The sequence below is a fragment of the Scatophagus argus genome, chromosome 7 (genome assembly GCF_020382885.2).
Source record: "Scatophagus argus isolate fScaArg1 chromosome 7, fScaArg1.pri, whole genome shotgun sequence".
NCBI lineage: Eukaryota > Metazoa > Chordata > Actinopteri > Scatophagidae > Scatophagus > Scatophagus argus.
This window is the reverse complement of record NC_058499.1, coordinates 117,082-137,451: the sequence shown is the minus strand read 5'-3', so window position 1 is coordinate 137,451 and position 20,370 is coordinate 117,082. Positions and strand designations below refer to the sequence as shown.

Here is a 20,370-nt window from a genome sequence, read left to right as displayed (position 1 = left end):
CCCTCGGCCTCTTGAAGAGTCAAGAATCAAGAGTCTTTATTGTCATTATGCGAACATAAGGAAATTTTGCAGAGATTCCCGGCTTAAAGGCACACATATAAATAATACAAACCCTTTAAAAAAGAAGGCTTATGAAAAATATAAAACACAGAGTAAAGTAAATAAAGTGCAGCTTAGTGCCAGTCCCAGTCTATGAAATGCTGTGATTTTGTGTGTGTGTGTGTGAGTGTGTATGTGTGCGTGGGGGGCTATTGCTTTTACAGCTCTGGCTCTATGACCTCGTTTTTTCTTGCTGATGTTCAGATGAAAGATGAAAGTGACATATTTTGTCATTGGAGGGAACTCACTCCAACAAAATTCGTGCTCTGCATTTAACCCACCCAAGTGACGTGCACACACACACAGCAAACCCGGGGCAGTGGGCGACCACGTGCAGCGCCCGGGGAGCAGTGGGGGTTAGGTACCTCGCTCAAGGGTACCTCAGCCATGGACACCGGTACGGGGAATCAAACCAACGATCCACCGGTTACAGGTCCGACACCCTAACCGCTGATCCACGACTGCCTCAGGATAAGGTTATTCCTGAAACACCACTGTGTCAGGTTCCAGACCTCTTCTCTGTAGTGGGTCTCATCATTGTTAGATATGAGACCCTCCATGGTGGTGTTATCTGCAAACTTTACAACCATGTTTGTGGGGTGGATAAATTAAAATTAAAATTAAAAATACTCAAATTCTGTGCATGTGCTTTTTTCCACTGTTAAGTTGACAAATTTAAAAGTCAAAACCATCAGAGGTCACATAACACATGTCTGTGGATCAAGAAGGTTTCTGTGAAGTTTCAGTCTTTCCTCTAACACTGAACTCCTGCTCTGCAGCCACTAAATGCCATACTGTGTCCACCAGCTGCTCTCCGGGTCAGGGTCAGGGTCAGGGTCAGGTTTTTAGGAGTTAGGGTTGGGGTTGGGATTGAAGTGTGAACTGATGGGAAGAAGTGAGCTGTTTGCAGCCTACTTTAACCATTGGTAAAAACTTTAATTCGCCTGCTAACATGAACACTATCTGATTGTTTTTTTCTTTATGATTGATCAAACTATAGCAAAATAAAGGTATATTTTCACTGTTCCTGGATTATTTGGACATAAACCATAAAACTCCACTCCTGCTGAGAGCTGCTCTGAGCTGATAACGTCCACACGTCAACAACAAACACAGCACAGCACCTGCAGAAGTTCAACAGAGTCATAATCAGCTGAGGAAGCTGATGCTCTCAGAGAGGTGGAGAACCACACCTCCAGCCATCTTTAGCAGTGTTTATCTCCAGGATGAACTATTTATAACTGAAATTAGCTTTCAGTACCATCACTCCCTCTTCACATGTGACTTATCGCTCCAGGACGGGTATTTAACACAAACAGATAACTTTAAGACCAAGCATATCAGGCTGAAGTCTGGAGCAAACGTTTTCCACAGCATGTATGATACAGGATGAAAACAGTAACCACTGATCAATGAGGATTTCAATGTTCACCTTTTCTTCAGTGAGCGGTTCAATGACTCTGTTCTCTCTGTGATCTGAAAGAGAAGCAGCAGAAATCTGAAGTCACCTTGTGGTCAAAGTTTGACTCTGCTCGAACCAGCAGACTCGGTTCTGTCCAAGACAAACAGAACCGGGTCTGCTGGTCTTCAAACATCACAGCAGTTTTGCTCAGTGGAGGCTGAAGGCACGAGCCTGATGGAAACAGAACGAGAGGGTGACTGCACTGAGGAAAACAGAAAACTGATCTCTCAACTTGCTGTCAGCTGATCGAAATAATTCCTGTTGGACTTTTGGCCTTTTGTCTTACTAATAAAAGTTTGCATACTTCCTCGTCAAATTCTGAACAAGAAAAAGTCTTGCCAACTATCAAAGGTGTCCACAGAGTAAAGGTGTCCGCAGAGACACTCTTGTCTGTCTCTTTAGCAGCTGTGAAAGACTTAGTGCTGTAAAGTAAATCACTGTTTCATCAGGACAGAATCAGAGCTGAACACTCAGCTTCAATTATACGAGCTGTGCGTATTCATGCAGGTCGCAATGAGTGGAAAATATTTGTCACTAAATATTAACAATGTTTAGTTATTTAATTTAATGCCATGACTAAATCTACAAATTTAAATACGGCAGTATTTACAGATCAGAGTTAAGCCCTGTCAAGTTTCATCTGATGGAAAACAGCATCTGAGACACAGTGGGGACAAGAAGCAGCACACAGACTTTCCATTTTTCATATGTTTCAGGTAAGAATCACCTGTCAGATTTGGAGTTTTAGTTGTGAAGGTACAAATCTTTTATTTGTGGTCGAGGAAAAAGAAAAACAGCAACTTGCATGCAGCTTCATGCACATCAACAAAACATCACAGACTTAATATCTAAAGGCCCCAAATAAAAAAAATTAAATAAAAAAATTAAATTAATCATTATTAACTTGTGGTCAAAAGATATTAACATGTGGGCAAAAAATAAGAAAAAACAATTTTTCAGGACTTTGGTGTCTCTGTATTCAACAGTGAAGTGAGGAAGCCATCAGTGTAGCTGGAACACAGCCAGGTGAGGAGGGAGTTCAACATTCATAAACCGAACACACTTGAGGATTAGTGAGCTTCTCCTGGTGCATCAAACACACACAAATGCAACTTACAAACTGAGCCCGAATCCACCGGCTGTGAAGGTAACACACAGTTATTCATCACTGAGTTCACAAGAATTTTGTTTTTGTTACTGTAATGGATGACTGAGTCGAAGAACAGTCCACCAGATAAACAACAAAGCCTTTATTTTCTCTGATGATATGAATCCAGCACAGTTTTACCACAGCTCCTCATAAATCCATCAACAAAGTTGTGTTTAAAATCCTAACAGCTTCAATAACCACAGGCCAGTCTCAAACTTGTGACTAATTCCACTATTTAAACTGAAGAAGTGCAGAATCACTGGAGATCATCTAAGAACAGAAACTAAGGAGCAAGCTCAGAAGCTGCCGTTCAGTGATGAAGAATCCTCTGCTGACTTATAAAGAAGATGTAAGACAGTTTACTGCATTCAAAAATCTGAAAATCCAATAAACGTCAGTCACATCAGTTGTACTGAACTACTTCTCACACCTCCTGTAGCACATCTGGGCATTTTTTTTATCTTGTTAGAACAAAGACATTAATCCAACATCTGTGCTAATGAGAGCATCTGCTGGGACTTTGGGATGGGCAGCTAACAACACAGAGCAGGAATCAGTGATTATGCCTTCAGCAGCTGGAGTCTTTGGTCTGGACAGTGGTGAGAACGCTGAATCATTAAATACCTGGAATACAAATGAGCTGAAGCAGGTGCGCTTTACCTTGTGTGTGGACACTTTGGGACTGAAGGGACTGAACATCTCATCTCCATCCACACTGGACATACTCAGGTTCTTCATCCTCTCTGCTGCTTCCATTCTCCTCCTCTCTATGTCCTCCTTCATCCTCATCCTCTTCTCCTGGGAGTCAGGTCACAGACACCAATCAACTTTTCTGATTAGTTGTTAACACTATAGAAAACATTCACTCTGCAATGTACAATGCATAGATCTAACATATTATCATAGCACTATCAGCCCGTTAGAAATGGATCTGTGTCGACTTCATGAAGGCAAGTTGAAGGACTCTCTTTTACTTCTGGCTTGGTCTGAACATGTTCTCAGAGAAATGGTTTGTTTCACTGTAAGACACATCTGTGCATTTGTTATAAAAGCAAAACTAGAAGTTAAGAGTTCATCAATATAAGTAACCACATTTTCAGTTGTTGATATAAAAGAATATATTATAGATTAAAAAATGATGCCACCATTCTGACTCTGTGAAAAACCTTACATCTTGTCTCGACATTTTTAGAATGAAAAGTGCAGATTGCCGACGTTGTACACTACCGGTCAAAAGTTTGGACGCACCTTCTCATTCAGTGTTTTTTCTTTATTTTTACTACTTTCTACAATCAGTCAAATATATGAAGCAACATATATGGAATTATGTAGCAAAGAAAAAAATGTTAAATAACTAAATATGTTTTATGTTTTAGATTACTCAAAGTAGCCACCACTTGCTTTGTTGACAGTGCTGCAAACCCGTGGCCTTCTCTTAATGAGCTTCATGATGTAGTCACCTGTAATATTTTTCACTTCACAGGTGTGCCTTTAATTTGTGGAATATCTTGCCTTCTTAATGGGGTTAGGACCATCAGTTGTGTCGTGCAGAAGCCAGGTTGGTACACAGCTGACAGCTCTATTTGACAACTGTTAGAATTCATATTATGGCAAGAACCAGCTAAGTAAAGAGAAACGACAGTTCATCATTATTTTAAGAACTGAAGGCCAGTCAGTCCACAAAATTGCAAAAACTTTGAATGTGTCCCCAAGTGCAGTCGCAAAAACCATCAAGCACTATGATGAAACTGGCTCTCATGAGGACCACCCCAGGAAAGGAAGACCAAGAGTCACCTCTGCAGCTGAGGATAAGTTCATCCAAGTCACCAGCCTCAGATATCGCAAGTTAACAGCACCTCAGATTAAAGCCCAGATAAATGCCACCCAGAGTTCTAGTAGCAGACACATCTCTACATCAACTGTTCAAAGGAGATTGCACGAATCAGGCCTTTATGGTCAAATAGCTGCTAAGAAACCACTGCTAAGGAAATACAACAAGCAGAAGAGATTTGTTTGGGCCAAGAAGCACAAGGAATGGACATTAGACCACTGGAAATCTGTGCTTTGGTCTGATGAGTCCAAATTTGAGATCTTTGGTTCCACCCACCGTGTCTTTGTGCGACGCAGTTAAGGTGAACGGATGCTCCCTACATGCATGGTTTCCAACGTGAAGCATGGAGGAGGAGGCGTGATGGTGTGGGGGTACTTTGCTGGTGACACTGTTGGGGATTTATTCAAAACTGAAGGCACACTGAACCAGAATGGCTACCACAGCATCCTGCAGCAACATGCCATCCCGTCCGGTTTGCGTTTAGTTGGACCATCATTTATTTTTCAACAGGACAATGACCCCAAACACACCTCCAGGCTGTGTAAAGGATATTTGACCAAGGAGAGTGATGGAGTGCTGCGCCAGATGACCTGGCCTCCACAGTCACTTGACCTAAACCCAATCGAGATGGTTTGGGATGAGATGGACCATAGAGTGAAGGCAAAAGCGCCAACAAGTGCTCAGCATCTCTGTGAACTCCTTCAAGACTGTTGGAAAACCATTTAAGGTGATTACCTCATGAAGCTCACTGCAAGAATGCCAAGAGTGTGCAAAGCAGGCAAAGCAAAGGGTGGCTATTTTGAAGAATCTAAAATATAAAACATGTTTTGAGTAATTTCACACTTTTTTGTTTACTACATAATTCCATATGTACTCATTCATAGCTTTGATGCCTTCAGTGAGAATCTGCAATGTAAATAGTCATGAATATAAAGAAGAACCATTAAATAAGAAGGTGTGTCCAAACGTTTGACTGGTAGTGTATCTAATACCTCTACAAATATTTTTAAGACTTTAATCAGGCAGGATCACCTCCTCTTTGGCCAGCCGTTGGCGCTCCTCCTCCTCTCTCCGATGCTCGTCTTCCAGCCGGACTCGACTTCTCTCCTCCCTCCTCCTCTTCAGCTCCTCCAGCTCCAGTTCAGTTTCAGCCTGTCGGTGTCTCAGCTGCTCCAGTTCCTGGTTCTCCTTCTGCTGGAGGGTCAGCCAGATCTTCTCCAGATGCTGCTTTGTCTCCACAGTGGCCTCCCCCTCCTCTTGCTCCATGGCTCTACACACCAGGGAGGTTTCAAACACCATTATTATTTATCTGAACTAAGCCTGTTGTGCACTGTGCTTCCTGAACAAATCACCCATGTAATTCTACAACCACATTCCGCGTCCGAAAATCAGGAGTTAGAATATAGTACTGGACCTGGATCGACAATAGAGTTTCTATGAACTTGTGCTATGTTTGACTCTTTGTTTTGCTTTAATTCTGTGTTACCATTGGAATTGGTTACCACAAGGCCAAGACTATGTGGACATCTCTGGCCACCCACATAGTGGAAGCAGAATCACTTTATGAAAGCTGAAAGCTGTTGGCTAACAAAGGTTAAATATTTAGTTTGAAAGTATTCACCACAGCAGCAATAAATAAAACATACTACACACCTGGTATAACTTTTTGCCTTGTTGTTTATGTATGATGTCACTTCCTCATTAGTTGTTTCTCCATTGCTGCTGTTGTGTTTGGGCTCTTGGTGAAGGAGGACCTTGGATGTGTAGGAGATTTTGATGTCTTTTCTTTGCTCCACCTGAAAAGCAACACAGCAGATCATTTTTTCAAACCAGCTGTACAAGTTTTAGTCTTCTGAGAGAGCTTAAACACCTGAATGTGGACTAGTAACAGAACTCATAATGTGCTAATAAAGACGTGACTGTTTTTGGTTTTGTCTTTGACTGATTTATCTAGAAGGATTTGAAACTTGATTTTAACATGACTTGAATAATGTGAGAAATTACTGAAGACTTGACTTGGATGTGTCTCAAATACTTCAGCTTGGAAACTGACTTTGGCTTGTACATCAGACTTGTCTGGAATGAATTAAAGCTTTGAAACATTGCAGTTGTTTGGGCAAACACTTACCTGTGTATTCGGCCTTTGAATCTCCTCTGTCCTCCTGGTCATCACCTCCTCGCTCTTCCTCTCATCCTCTTCCTTCCACTCCCTTCTCATTTGACTAACCTCCTGCTCACGTCCCTTCCTCCTCTCCATTTCCTCTGTGCTTCTGTCTACTTGACTGGAGGATATAACTGTGGCCTGGACAGTCTTTACAGGTTTGTTTATTGTGACCTCCTCTTCGTCCTCATCTTCCTCACCTCCTAAGCTAAGCTCCTGCATGCGCTGCTGCCTTTGCCTCTCTCTGCGTTGAGTCCAGTCGCTGAAGCCTTCGTCTTCCTCAAGAGACAGTGAGCTGCTCGGTTTCAGGTCACCGTTGTACCTGAGGACAAGACAGGAAAGGCATGTCGACTGATGTGTGGACTTTAAGCACTGTCTGTACTTGTGGACTGAAGTTTTCCTCATGGCTTCCTAAGACATGCTGTGTGCAGATATGTTGTACAAGCCTGGAGAAATAATAAATATGCCGTTACAAATGGCACAGTGTTTTCTCTGCCATCCTTGTCCCCAGACACAGGTCCTCCAACATTAACATCAAGGTTAAATGTTTCCAGTCAAAGACAAATGAAACGTGACAATGACAAGATAGGACACACTGAAAAAACAACACAGAAATCATTTTACATTTTGAAGACTAATAACAGTTTATTCTGGGGTTATTTCCTTCGAGTCCTCCGTATTAAAGTAATACTTCTTTGATCTGCAACTGTCCTCCAGCTCCGGATGTCAGCATCACTTGTCTGTTCATCCATATTTATCTTATTAATCCATTTTGTTTTCTGACAACAGTTTGGTGAAGGTTTGGTTGAGTTTGGGTATAAAATGAATACTTAGCTAATGTTCAAAATACATTGTTGTTTGGGTTAAAATAAAGACTTCATTAAGGCTAGGGGACATTTTCTTATTGTTGTTACAATAGTAAAAAAAAAACAAAAAAACACATTCCCACACTTCGTTGAGCCATCCATCCATCCACTCAATCTGTTCTATAATGTGAACTGAAAAAAAAAGATCTTTCTCCTTGGGAAGAAATTCTTTCGTTAACTAGTTAACTATGGAGGTTATTCTTTTGCGCATCCAACTCACGGCTTAGATGGTTTGAGTCAGACAGACTAGGTTTCCATGAATGTCATTAGAGAATAACATTTTATTTTCACTGTGCAACATATGGACTCATCAGCAGTTCCTCTGTATGAACTGTGGTGTGAATAGTAATCAGCTCTGCTGCTTCACTCTGCACAGAAATCACTGCAACATGCAGTATACCGCCTCTCGCTCATAGTCAGCTGGGATAGGCTCCAATCCCCCCTCCCTCCCCGCAACCCTGATGAATAAGCTGTATAGAAAATTAATGGATGGATTCAAACTCCGTCAGCACTTGACTTCTGATCCCAGGCAGGAAGTCAGGCAAAATATATTTGCAAAGAGCAAAAGAGCATCACATCAATTACATCATTATTTATAGACTGCAATTGTGCTACATCAGCCTGACACCATATGGGCCTGTGATGTGACGGAGCAGAAGGTGTTGGAGTCACAAGCTGTAATTAAATGTTGCCACAGGCTTTGACATGGTGGTGGCTTCCACTGAAACCAATATAGAAGCCTGCAGTAAACATTCTTTGTGGGTTATGTAATGAGAAGGCAGCTGTGTGCTGGTCTTCAACACAACGGGGTGAAGAGGTTATCTGCAGCTTTCCCAGTGGAAACATTAGTGTTATCCAACATTCATGAAAAGCACTGATAAGCAATGAGGTTTCACAGCTAAGAAACATGACAACAAACTGTTTAAACTCACAATTATGGACACAAAAATAGCAGAGTCACACAGGAAGGCACTGGACAGATTGAAGTGAGTGAAGAATGTTCTGCATTTCATAACTTTCTGGGTTCTCATGATTAAACAGACAAGGAATTCAGTGACAGTGACAGAATTCAGCAACATTTTTCACAGTGCAGGAACGTTTCATGCATTAAACATGATCTAACAACATCAAACATTTAGCACTTAAACTCACTGGATTATTTAAACAATGCACAATGCATCGTCCCCGACATCATGTAAGTGAATTTATTTTAACCCAAATGGTCTTTTACAAACATAACTGACTAGATTTGATGCGTAAATGCAACCAAACTGCAACCATAAGTCACATGATTATGACAGCACCACATGACCAAAGTCACTTGACTTCAACTTTTCCTGTCTAAAACTCATAAAATACTTACAGTATTTAATGACTCACAAACAGCGCAAAATGTGTGACGTGATACACAAAATGTCCTGAAAAGTGACTCTTGTATCCCATGAGAGCATGTCGCACAGGAAGGAATATTACCTGCTGCTTCACAATAAAACAGGTGAACATGGTTGATACTTGTATTGTGAAGGAGCCATAAAGGTGTTACTGTCAGTGTTTCTGTCAGTGGATCAAGAAAAACAGTGAACTTTAAGATAAAGAGTTTTTTATAATCACATCACTTCTTTTTAGTTATCAAGCTCCTCTACTATGGAACCATCTGCCAGTTTTGGTCCAGGAGGCAGACACCCTCTCTACGTTTAAGAGTAGACTTAAAACTTTCCTTTTTGATAAAGCTTATAGTTAGGGTTGGTTTAGGCTGGTCTCTAGTTATGCTGCTATAGGCTTAGACTGCCAGGGAGGATCTCCCATGATGCACTGAGTTTCTCTCTCCTCCTGCTGTGGTCCTGCTCGAAACTCACTGTGATTAGTACTGTTTTGTCATAATCTGTTACTACTCTCAGCTGCTACCGTCATTATTGTAACTACTATTGTTATCATAGTCACCATAGTACCTTCTGTATACTTCATCGTTATCATAATCTACAGTCCACCCCCCATCCCCCACCCACCCCCCACCCCACGCCGTCTCTCTGTCTGTCTGTCTGTCGCTCTGTCTGGCCGTCCACATTGAGTTGGGGTCTGCTCCAAGGTTTCTGCCTTCTAAAAGGCAATTTTTCCTCTGCACTGTCACTAAGTGCTTGCTCATGGGGGAATGTTGGGTTCCCTGTATTACAAAATTTAATTAAAGAGTTCGGTCTCGACCCGCTCTAATTGGTCACGAGATAACTTTTGTTGTGAATTGGCACTACATAAATAAACTGAACTGAATTGAACTGAAACACGAGGACAGTAAAACAGAGATGCTCTCTAAAGATGTTTGTCTCACTTTGTACTTACATGTTGTCCTCTGCAGACATCTCGTATTCTTGTGAAAAATCTCTGTTTGTCCAGCGTAAAGCCTCCCGAGCTCTTTGTCGACGCTCCCTCTCCACCTCCTCAGCATCCTCGATACTCCTCTGAGCCGTCAGCCTGCAGACGAGGGACAATACAGGACATTTGATACTGTACTGCAGGTTTGAACTGCAGTAAAACTCAAGTGTAGGAGTTCTCACCTTCACTGCTTTTTATTTTATTTTACCACAATGTTGTGATGTAGATTTACAATTTTAAATTGCCCTCTTATCATGTTATTGTGGCATTCTGAGCACAGAAAAATATTTTTGCTGGCAAAATTTAGACAACGAGAAGTGGAAGCCTTCAGAGCTTTTATTTAAGTAAGAGTAACAGTACCAAAGTGTAAAAAGTTTTCTTTAAGGTGTTGGCATGAAGGGAAGTTCTGGTCATATGATACAGAGGCATTTTATACCCGGTACAGGAACATATGTAGACATGTGGACACCCTCTAAGCAGTGGGGTCAGAGCTGGTCTGCCTGTTCTTTAACACATTCAGTTCATCAGTTCATCAAACACGACTCCTCATGAATGACCATGTTAATCTGTAACTGCTGGATGTGGAAATAATCAGCTGTTTGATTGTGTTCATCTGGTTTTAACAACTTAAATGTTAACAATGTCCATTATGTTCACAACTCTTTTCTGCTGCAGCTAAAAATAATTTACTGCAGGTTCCAGTCAGCTTATCTGACTCCAAATGAAAAATGTATTCAAGTGTGTCTCTTAAAAGATGCGAAAAGATGACATCACCAGTCATGATCCTGCTCACAGAGTAAACACCATACCGAGTCACGTCACTGTGAATAATCTGAGCTGTGGGCGGTGATTCACAGCTCTGGATGCAGGACACCAATGGACTCTACACTCAGCATCATTTCCTCCCTCCTGTGGACAGGCAGGAAATGAATGAAGGGCCAGAGGCGGAGAGGCTACTTAACAGCTGGATGTGGTAACAGCTGGCAGAGAAAAGGTCAGAAAGGAAAAGCAGCTGATAGGAATGTAATCTTGTGCCACAGAAGATGCCAGTTTCAGAAACTATTGAGGTTACAGACGGTTGTTGGCATTAACTCTGGCCAGTTTGCCATATTTTTACATGTGCTGCAGTGAGGAATATCTTCATGCCATAAACTTGCTCAGATTTATTCTTTAACTTTTTAAGTCTAAGGTCAGACAATGTTTTTTTGTTTTGTTTTTGTTTTGCTTGCTTGTTCTGAACAGTAGCAACTGTGTTCACAAGTGGTATGTACAGCGTGGTACAGAAGTACAAGTCAGTCGGTGTCAGTTAGACAAGCATTCAATCTGAAACTCTAAAAGTACAAAAGTTTAGCGTCAGTACCAACAAAATGGACTTACAGCATCTAGAGTAAAAGTATTAATCATGCAAGGTGATTCATTCCACATATTATTGCAGAATATTTTGCAATGTTGACATTCTTTCAAAGTTTACTTTTTAAACAGCTGGGAACACAGTAATACTGCATCACATCTTATGTCACAGTACATGTCACAGTCAAATAGTGAAGTAAAAAGTAGTAGTGGTGAAATGCAGTGCAATTATAAAGTAGAATAAAATAAAAATACTCTGTAGTACTAGTGTGTCAGACTGAAATACAAATCCAAAAAAAAGGAAAGTTAAACTGTGGAAGTGTTTTTGTGATAAAATCACATCTGTTTTTGTGTGGTGTGAGACAGCAGTTTAAACTGATTAAACTCTCTCTCCTCTTCCTCCTCTTCCTGTTCTCTCTCCTCCTCTCACTCTTCTTCCTCCTCTCTCTCCTCTTCCTCCTGTCCCTCCTCTTCGTTGTCTGCCTTCGTCTCCTTTCTGCAATCAAGGATTCTGTCATAGTTGAAACTGTGTCAAACACCTGATTCACACTCAATGATTCATCCTCTACCAGGATTACAGACACCTTTACTTCCTCCTCCTCATCCCGTGTTTCATTCATATTTTTTCTTTCTCTCGTGTCATTTACTCATCGCAGCAGAGCAGGAATCTGATCTGGACTGTTTCGGTCTCACGAAATCTAATGAAACCAAACCATCACTTTCTCCTCCCAGCAGCAGCAGCCCAGCAGGTTTTCACTAAGTCTGTTGTTTGTCTGTAAACTGACACCAGGGACAAGACTGAGCAGGTCGCCTCAACAAACCTGTCCTCAGATCAAGGTTCACTAAGAGAACTCAAGCCCCACAGATTGCCGTGATTGACTGAAGAAACACCTGAGCTGAACTTGAAGTCAAACTGGGGAAAGTAATTAGGTTACTCTGTAGAAAAACATCTTAGAAAAAAAACGTTTTCTAGAAGGAATAAATTGGGAATAAATTCATTTATGTTTTATGACTAGTGATGATGTCAGTAAACAATTAATGCCTTATTGTATGTAATGCACAAGCAAACACACACATATGAGACTGATTGTCCTTAAACACAACATACAAACCAAATAAAAGCTGCATCAGCTGAATCTCATCTGGTTGGTCTCAATCTGCCTGCACTTGTCCACACTGCAGCTTTGTTGTCTGACTGGAACACAGTGAAAGAGGAGGTTTAAAGTTTCAAGGCCTCAGCTGCTCTTTTTAAGCAGCTCACAAATCTGTCGTCGGTGGGATGATTCAGTTGAATGACACAGTAATAACATGGTTTCCTTCCAGCCTGAAAGCCTAACAGGAAGCGTGAGACAGACAAGGACAGTGGGAAGACGTTTGTGAGATGAAGTCATTGTGTTGAAACAAGTTGGAGCAGCGGAGAGCTTGAATCACTCTAACACAACAACAAAAAGATGCCACTTCCCAAAAAATAAGTCACCGGAGTCACCAGATGAGTGCTTTCCACAGCTTCACCTTCACTGTCACATAGCTGCAAAACTGACATGAACTTCAAATCCCTCTTTATTCTCATGGTGAAAAGACAACTTTTTTACTGGAACCGCACCAAGTTTTGCGCAGACATTCATGGTTACCAGAAGAGGAATCCTAATGACTTCTTCTCTAATGTCACTAGGAGCTGGACTGTTCAACAGCAGATGGTCCAGGTCCAACTCCTTCATCCCAGGATGTTAAGTGTGGCTTGACTCAAACAAAGACGGTTTTACGTTCTCACTCGTCTGTTGCATCAGTTGTAGCTCAGTGTCAGCATAGTCTGCTCGGAGTGGTTTAGTCTTTAAGGTTAGGGTTAGTTCTGAACTGATTTTTCAAAAAGCCAAAAATCAAAATCATCACAAATCAATCTACATCTGTCATTGTCTTGTCTGTAGAGCAGTTTTGTTGGTAATAATTTGATTCAGGGTTAGTGAACTGATTGATTTAAGAGGGACTTGGATGATAGAGCACTCACTGCAGATATCTGTGTCAGAGCTGTAATTAAACTGTTGTGCGTCTATAAGAAACACAAAAGTAATGAAGTTATTTCACTATGATGAGGACTGATATCGTACAACTGCACTGCAGAATACACTGCAGTATACCTCACACAACAGAGGCCAGCAAGCAGTCAGACCAGCTGTCGCCAGAAGTCCAACAGACCCTCTGAAACATCGAGCAGTGACAGACCTGTTATGGCTGCAGGTCCAGTGTCTGTACCCCCATGCAGCTAAGTCCCTACAGACCCCTGAAGGCTAGTTTGACTGGAAGACCTCAAGAAGGTGTGCAGTCATTGTCTAATCTGTCAAGATGACCTGACAAACACGAATCTGCAAGAAGAATCTCATCCCAAAGGACTACAACAAAGTTTAGGGATTTTAATCAAGGGAAATTCAAAGAGGAGTTAAGGAGAACAAAAGGAAATACCTCAATGTGATTGCCTAATGGAAACAAACTTCTAAAAAGTTCTAAAAAATGCAGTCCAAAGAGGAAAGTAGTTCAACCCGCTGCAAAGATCTTAATGAAGTTTGCACAGTGCTGAATAGTTGATGTCTTTGAATTAATCAACCATTAACCCACTTTCTCCCAGGGATCAATGAAGTATTCTTATTCTGATTTGGTAGATGAACTGTAGACCTTTAAATCACTCAAAATTAAAATGAGAGCCATGAAGATGAGTCTTTATGTTGATGTCATCCACAGTATGAGAAAGGTTCACAGCAAAGCAAAGAGTTTGCTAACAACTGAGATGAGGAGCGAAACAAAACCAAAAACTTTGAAATACATTCAGAAAGAGAACAGACACAATAAAACATAATTTGAGTTGTAGAAAACTCTAAGGGTTTGAACTTCAGCTTCAGTTCAGATCACACTGAGGCAAACTGGAACTACTGGAGGCAACAAGAAGAAGAAGAAAGAAGTACTAATATCTGCTACAAGTGTGCTGATACCAATAACAGTCTAACAGATAGTCGTTCTACAGAACTGTTTTAATACTGATTTATCAACAGTTTTCTGATGTGGTGGTTCATGGTGGAGAAACTTTGTAAAGAGTTAATGTGGAATAAAAAAGATAAAATCTCCTCTCTGTTAAAAATGTGTCCATGGTCTTACAGGTGTGCAGTGACAGGAGAGGTCAAGCAATCAGAGTTTCTGCTGTTCAAGAGATAAAAACCTGCCGTCTGCTTTCTCACATAGGAAACAGGAAACCCAGCTCTGTTTACTGTCCCTCCCTGTCTTTAATCCAGGCAACCTGTAGAGGGAGTGACAGATCAGTGCCCCCATCACTCATCAACTCCTACTCCCACCCCCCAAAAGAAAACATTCCTCAGTCTCTTATCTGGCACTGTGGTAAACACTGACGACCTCGTCCATCTGTGGGGGATTCAGGGGTCACTTTGTTTTGAAGCAGATTTGCCTCCTGGATGACATCATATCATTGAGGGTTGGGCTAGGTCGGGCCAGGCTGGGCCAGGCCAGGTCGTGGGCGTGTTTGTTTCCTAGATGGAGTTGATTAAAAACACCCCTACTGCCTTGACCCACCGAGATGAACGGCACACAGTCTGATAACAACATGTTTGATCACTTTAAAGTGTAGCTCGTAAAGACTGTTGGCTGGTCCGTGCAGTATTGGATTTATAAAACTGACTGTGAGTCTGATGCGGAAACACCACATGTGAAAAGCAACTGTAGCTTCAAATTGATGTACTGCATGAAAAGAAGTACTCAAGTAGAGTTAATACCTCATTACTTTAATAAATGTACTTTGTTACTCTTTGTACACTGCTTTTTGGTAAACCACAGCTGATTCAGGCTTAATTGCCAAAAACAAGACATTTGACTGTGACTCTGTGGACCAGAAAGCTTCAGTATGACCTATAAATCCAGTATCCAGATGTCTAGACCTGCTGGACTGAAGCAGTGCCTCCTCCAGCTGTTACACACAGTGTGACTCAGAGGTTTACATCAAGCTCACTGGGTCAAGAACATCCAGTCACCGAGACGCCAGGGACAGGCCTGACAAATCCATCACCTGACAGGGAAGACCTTCTGGTCCACAAAGAGTTACATCTCAGTCTGATGAGTCATCCTGTCTGGAACTTTGGCTCCAAACAAAATAATTTCTTAATGTGTGTTTCAAACCAGAAGTCTTCAGTTCAACACCACTCGTATCATCTGTCAACAGTTGGTTAGCTTAGCTTAGCACAAAGCCTTCACTTGAGTTAACAAGGAGTCTTTTCTTGTCCAGTTTTTGTACAATATGTGTTAAATTGTGAGCTCTAGAGGTTTTGCTGGGTTTGCATGAAGCCCAGTCAGCTGCTTTCCTGTTTCCTCTCTTTGTGTGGCTGCTAGCTGTCGCTTCATATATAAAGTATGAGTGTGGTGTTGATTTTCTGATTCATCACTCTGACAGACAGCAGATAATTTTACACATAACTTTTTGCACATAATTTTGACTTTGCTTTGAAGTCAGATCAAGCTGTAAATCTTGTTTGATTTTCTAAGTGCTTCAGACTGTGACTAATGCAGGGATCACATTGATCAGACTGTAGGATATCAGACTAGGGACCAGGAACTAACATTACAGAAACCAACATGTAGTCTGTTAAGTCTCTCAGCTGGTCTAATGTGATCACTCTGACTAAAGACGTCACATTTCAAAAGAGCGGCACTGCAAGCTCTTATCTCCTCCAGTGAGGAGTCAAGCTGAAACCTGGCACAGGATGAAGAAAACGATCAATTACAAAAGACAGGACATGCCACCGCTAGTCTCCAGGTCCATTTCACCTCAGACTGCCCAGTTGGTCTGGACTCTGGATCCTTTTCGCTCAGGATCATCTGCCTTCATTTAAATGCTTCTAACTGTGTTTTAGAACAATAGAGATGACAAACTGACCCTTTGTTATCATTAACTCATGTGAGTGGAGGTAAGTCCACTCAAACCCCACAAAATCCCCCAAAGCCTTGCTTGACCCAAAAGACCATTAATCCCTCTGTTCCCGTTTAGACAGATGTGTTAACCACACAAACATGAAAACAGATCAGTGACCTCTGAGCCAAATGAAGACTTGGATTTTCATTTGGGACCTGAAACCCACTGTCTGTTAAATATTAACCCAAGCTGAAACAAACAGAAACAGATTGAGCACAAACCTCATCAGGTTCTGTAAACCCTGTTTGCTGGAGTTTCTCCTCAGCAGAGTGTTGGACATGGTTTTCTTCTTCTTCTTCTTCTCGTCTCCCTGAGGTGGAAACAAAGTTGATCACACAAGCCTCTAAGAGCAATTTTCTTCTCTTCTTCTTTTAGTTCCCACAGTAATGAAGACAGTTTTCTGTCCTGCAGTCGTACCAAAGCAAGCGTTCAAAGTTAAGCGTGTTGCTCTCTTTAAAAGCCTCTTTAGAGGTTGGGCACACAGAAACACACCACGCAGCCTCTCACTCGTGTTAGTTGTGTTTCCTCCTCTGTAGTGATTGTTGGGAATGTCAGCGGAGCTCAGAGTGACTCCCCTCCCCTGGGCTGGGTTTACACTAACACCCCCCGCACACACACACACACACACACACACACACACACACACACACACACACACACACACACACACACAAGCACACTCACACACACACTCACCCCTCCTTCTGTTCTACATGTGGTTTTCATTGAAAAGCTCAGAGCAGCGGGGCCCAACATCACTCTTCTCTTTCTTTGCTGCCTTTCTCTATTCTGCCAAGTCATGTGGTCGTCCCTGAGGGGGATGAAAGACGATACAACCTCCCCTAGGAAAGAAAAATCCACTACTGAACCGTCCTGGCCCTTTCCAAACACTTCAGTCTCTTCCAACGGATCAGCCCCAACAGCAGAAGGAAGAGACTGTAGAGAAAAGCCAACCCTTCACTAAAAGTACAGGTGGTAAAAGTACAAGTAATAAAAGTGCATCTTCTGTGTTTGTTTAGCTCAGAGCTGGAGTCAGGAAGTAGTTAGTCTAGCTTAGCATTAAGACTCAAATGGGGTAAACAGCTAGCCTGGCTGTCCATAATTGGTTGTCAAAAACAGTACCTCTAAAGATCATCCATCAGCTGATATGTCCAAACCAGTCTGGTCTCAACATTGACTGCATTGCCAGCTTGGTTGAATTTGTTGTTTGCTAATCCCTCACTCATAAAATCTTCTATTTGCCCTTCAGACTTTGACAGTCTCTCCCAAAATCCTCAAACGTCTTGCCGCTGTTGCCACAGTAACATCTCCTGCAGGTCGGGTAGAGTTGTTCTGATCGTCCGCTCAGCTGAGCCTCCTGAGGACCAAAGGGTCCTGCTTTGTGCAGCTGCCCGTCCATGTGGTGATGCTCCCACTCAAGATGCTCTCAATGGTGCAGGTGTAAAAGTTCCTGAGCACTGTAAGGGGGAGCCTAAAGTCTCTGAGGCGTCTGAGGTGGAGCACACCTTCGCCTTCTTAACTGTCCTTGTAGCAGCAAAAATAAAGGGTTACAGCTTTTCCTATAGCCTGATTTCCTTGTCCTTTTTTCTCACCACTTTGAAGAAAGCAGACAGTTGGTGCTTAAGACTCACGGCCTTCCCAGAAAAGAACAAAAAATAAATGAACCCAAGGAGAGTGATGCCGCTGACTTGTTTTATTTCAAATAATAAAAAAAATAATAATAATTAACTGCTCAGATCTAATGTTATAGCACCAAGCAGGGCTTCTGCTTGGTCTGCGGCAGGGCTGAGACGGGCCGAGGTCAAAAACGAGTGTCAGCTGGTCTGCCTTCTCCTCCATTGTGCTGCATACACTCCAATTTATAAGTTTGCACCCATGCTTCCTGCAGGGGGCGCACTCTCTCAAAGGAAAAAAGAAAAATATAAGCCAATAGAAATAAACACTAAATGCGGCTCCTACAGTCCTGTTAATGTGCAGTGACCAGGACAGCTGCTCCGAGGTCTGCTCTGAGGTGTCTGCCTTCTAAAAGGCAGATTTTCTTCTCTACTGTCACCACGTGCTTGCTCAAGGGGGAATGTTGGGTTAATTAAAGCATTTGGTCTAGACCTGCTCTAATTGAAAAGTGTCATGAGATAACTTTTGTTATGAATCGGTGCTGCTATATAAATAAACTGAACTGAACTGAAAATTTAATTGACCCATGTGTTAATTTTGATGGATGATAGATTTTAGAATCAGAATCACAATTCCATTATTTATCCCAGAGGGGAAATTCTTTCAATTCTTTTCACGTAGAATCAGACAGCGATGTTTTGTCTCCTCTACCCTTTCTGCTAGAAAACAAACAGTAGCATCAGTCAGCAGAGAAACAAACACCTGTTGGTTCACCGTCAACTCAAACAGTCAGTGCTATTGACAATAGGGATCAATGCTCCATCAGTCCAATGCTGTTCAAAATGTCTTTAATTATCAGGAACTGTTTTCACAGCTGTATGCAGATCAAATTCAAAGCTTGTCCACAATAAACCTGTCGGATTTCACTGCATGTTGAACTCATGATGCCCAGGATGCAGTGAGGGTTCAACCTGTAGAGTCCTGTCAGTGGGAACTTTTTTTTGTATCTGTGAGGCCTGCCATCATAATGACCAAATTCCTCCAAAGGAAAAGGCAGCAGTTCATACTGTGAGTGAATCTTCTGTGAGATTTTCACAGAAAATCTCTGAGGACTCAGAGATTTTGCACAATCTCAGATAACACATTTAAACTTTACTCTGATAAAGAGACATGCAGTCATGTGTTTTGACTATAGGCGGTCAGCTGGGTGGACTGAGGTTTACATTAGTGCAGATAAACTCACTCAGGTCTTTCCTGACACGTCTTCACAATCTTGGCTGATTACTGTGTGTGGTGGAGGTCAGGCTGAATGTTAAACTGAGGATTTAAACTGATTTGGATTTGACTGAAAACTCACTGTTTAAATCTTTATTTAGCAGGTTTGTGATGTTAGCCATCACAATCTTATTTCAGTCAATATCACTTACAGAAAAGAAATCTACAATAAAAAAATCTGTGTTGTCACCGGTTGTACTTTTTCTTAAAGTCAAAGTAATCCTTGAGGCCCAGCTCCTGTTGAATTTCAGCTCTTTCCTGGTTTGAAAATGAAGTCTGTTTGCTTATTTGGCTGAAGCAGGATTAGAACTGCAGGTTCTCTGGAGCCAAAGAGCAGCTTGTTCCTGCTGATCTCCTCCCTCATTCAGGGTGGAGGAGAGGTCTGAGCGAGGAGTGTTGGCCTGTTCCTGATGCCAGTGCTGCTCTCATCACCTCCCACTCAGAGAGGCAGCCAGAGATCTCCTCATCTGACACTGAGAGCCAAACTACACCCAGCTCACCCTGACAGATGAGTTTGCACCCTGAAATCCAGTCAAAGTCATTCAAGATTAGGAATGAACTCACCAGCAGGAGCTTTGGAAGTGATGTTAGATATCAGTGTTGTATCTGATGGTGAAGCTGAGAAAAACCGCAAGATCCAATCATAGGTAGAAGAAGTTGATCCGCAACCAGTCAGTCGAAAGTTAAACTATTCTGACGTGTCATTTTTCATTTTCAGGTTTTCACAGTCTTGAACTTTTCTTGGTCTTACATCATTAAACTGAATATCTTTGAGTTCTGAACTCTTGTATAAACAAAATACAAAGAAGGGACTGAGATTTTTTAATCTTCTGATATTTTATAGACAAAATGTTTTAACCAGAAATAAAAAGCAATTTTGGAGTCACACTGTGAACACTTACTTTACACGAGGAGGACGGCCTGTTGCATGACAGAACAGGAGACTCTGAGACTTGAAGACCAGGAAACTAGCTGGGCCAACCTGATGGTGCCGATCCAGTAATCCAGCACAGGTAAACCTGCACACTGTGAACAACCATTTTTTACTTAATTTTGATGTGACAAATTTCAAACACTGTTCCCCCTGCTGCCTCAGGTTCGAAAGGATGTAAACTGCACCAGGGTAGATGGCAGGATTATGACATCCTGACAGAAAGGCTAGCATGTTGAAAATGTTTTACTTTCCAGAACAAACTCCACATGTTCCAAACGCTCTTCTCTCTCTAAATGTG

At 41.9% G+C, this 20,370-nt stretch overlaps 1 protein-coding gene across 3 annotated transcripts in view; it reads right to left on the bottom strand.

Annotated features, from left to right (window-relative positions):
- The window catches only part of lsp1a (lymphocyte specific protein 1 a), a 29,893-nt gene extending 13,086 nt beyond the window's left edge, over nucleotides 1-16,807 (bottom strand). The window contains exons 1-7 of one of the 3 annotated variants that reach the window (XM_046393805.1): nucleotides 16,471-16,807; nucleotides 9,904-10,035; nucleotides 6,671-7,025; nucleotides 6,196-6,338; nucleotides 5,575-5,812; nucleotides 3,372-3,509; nucleotides 1,532-1,575 (exon numbers count right to left, since the gene is read on the bottom strand). In XM_046393805.1, coding sequence (XP_046249761.1) covers nucleotides 1,532-1,575; nucleotides 3,372-3,509; nucleotides 5,575-5,812; nucleotides 6,196-6,338; nucleotides 6,671-7,025; nucleotides 9,904-10,035; nucleotides 16,471-16,529 — 1,109 coding nt within the window. In that variant the 5' untranslated portion in view covers nucleotides 16,530-16,807. The remainder of the gene's footprint in view (nucleotides 1-1,531; nucleotides 1,576-3,371; nucleotides 3,510-5,574; nucleotides 5,813-6,195; nucleotides 6,339-6,670; nucleotides 7,026-9,903; nucleotides 10,036-16,470) is intronic. The other 2 variants (XM_046393802.1, XM_046393806.1) reach the window with 2 other exon arrangements.
- Between the last annotated feature and the right edge of the window lie 3,563 nt (nucleotides 16,808-20,370).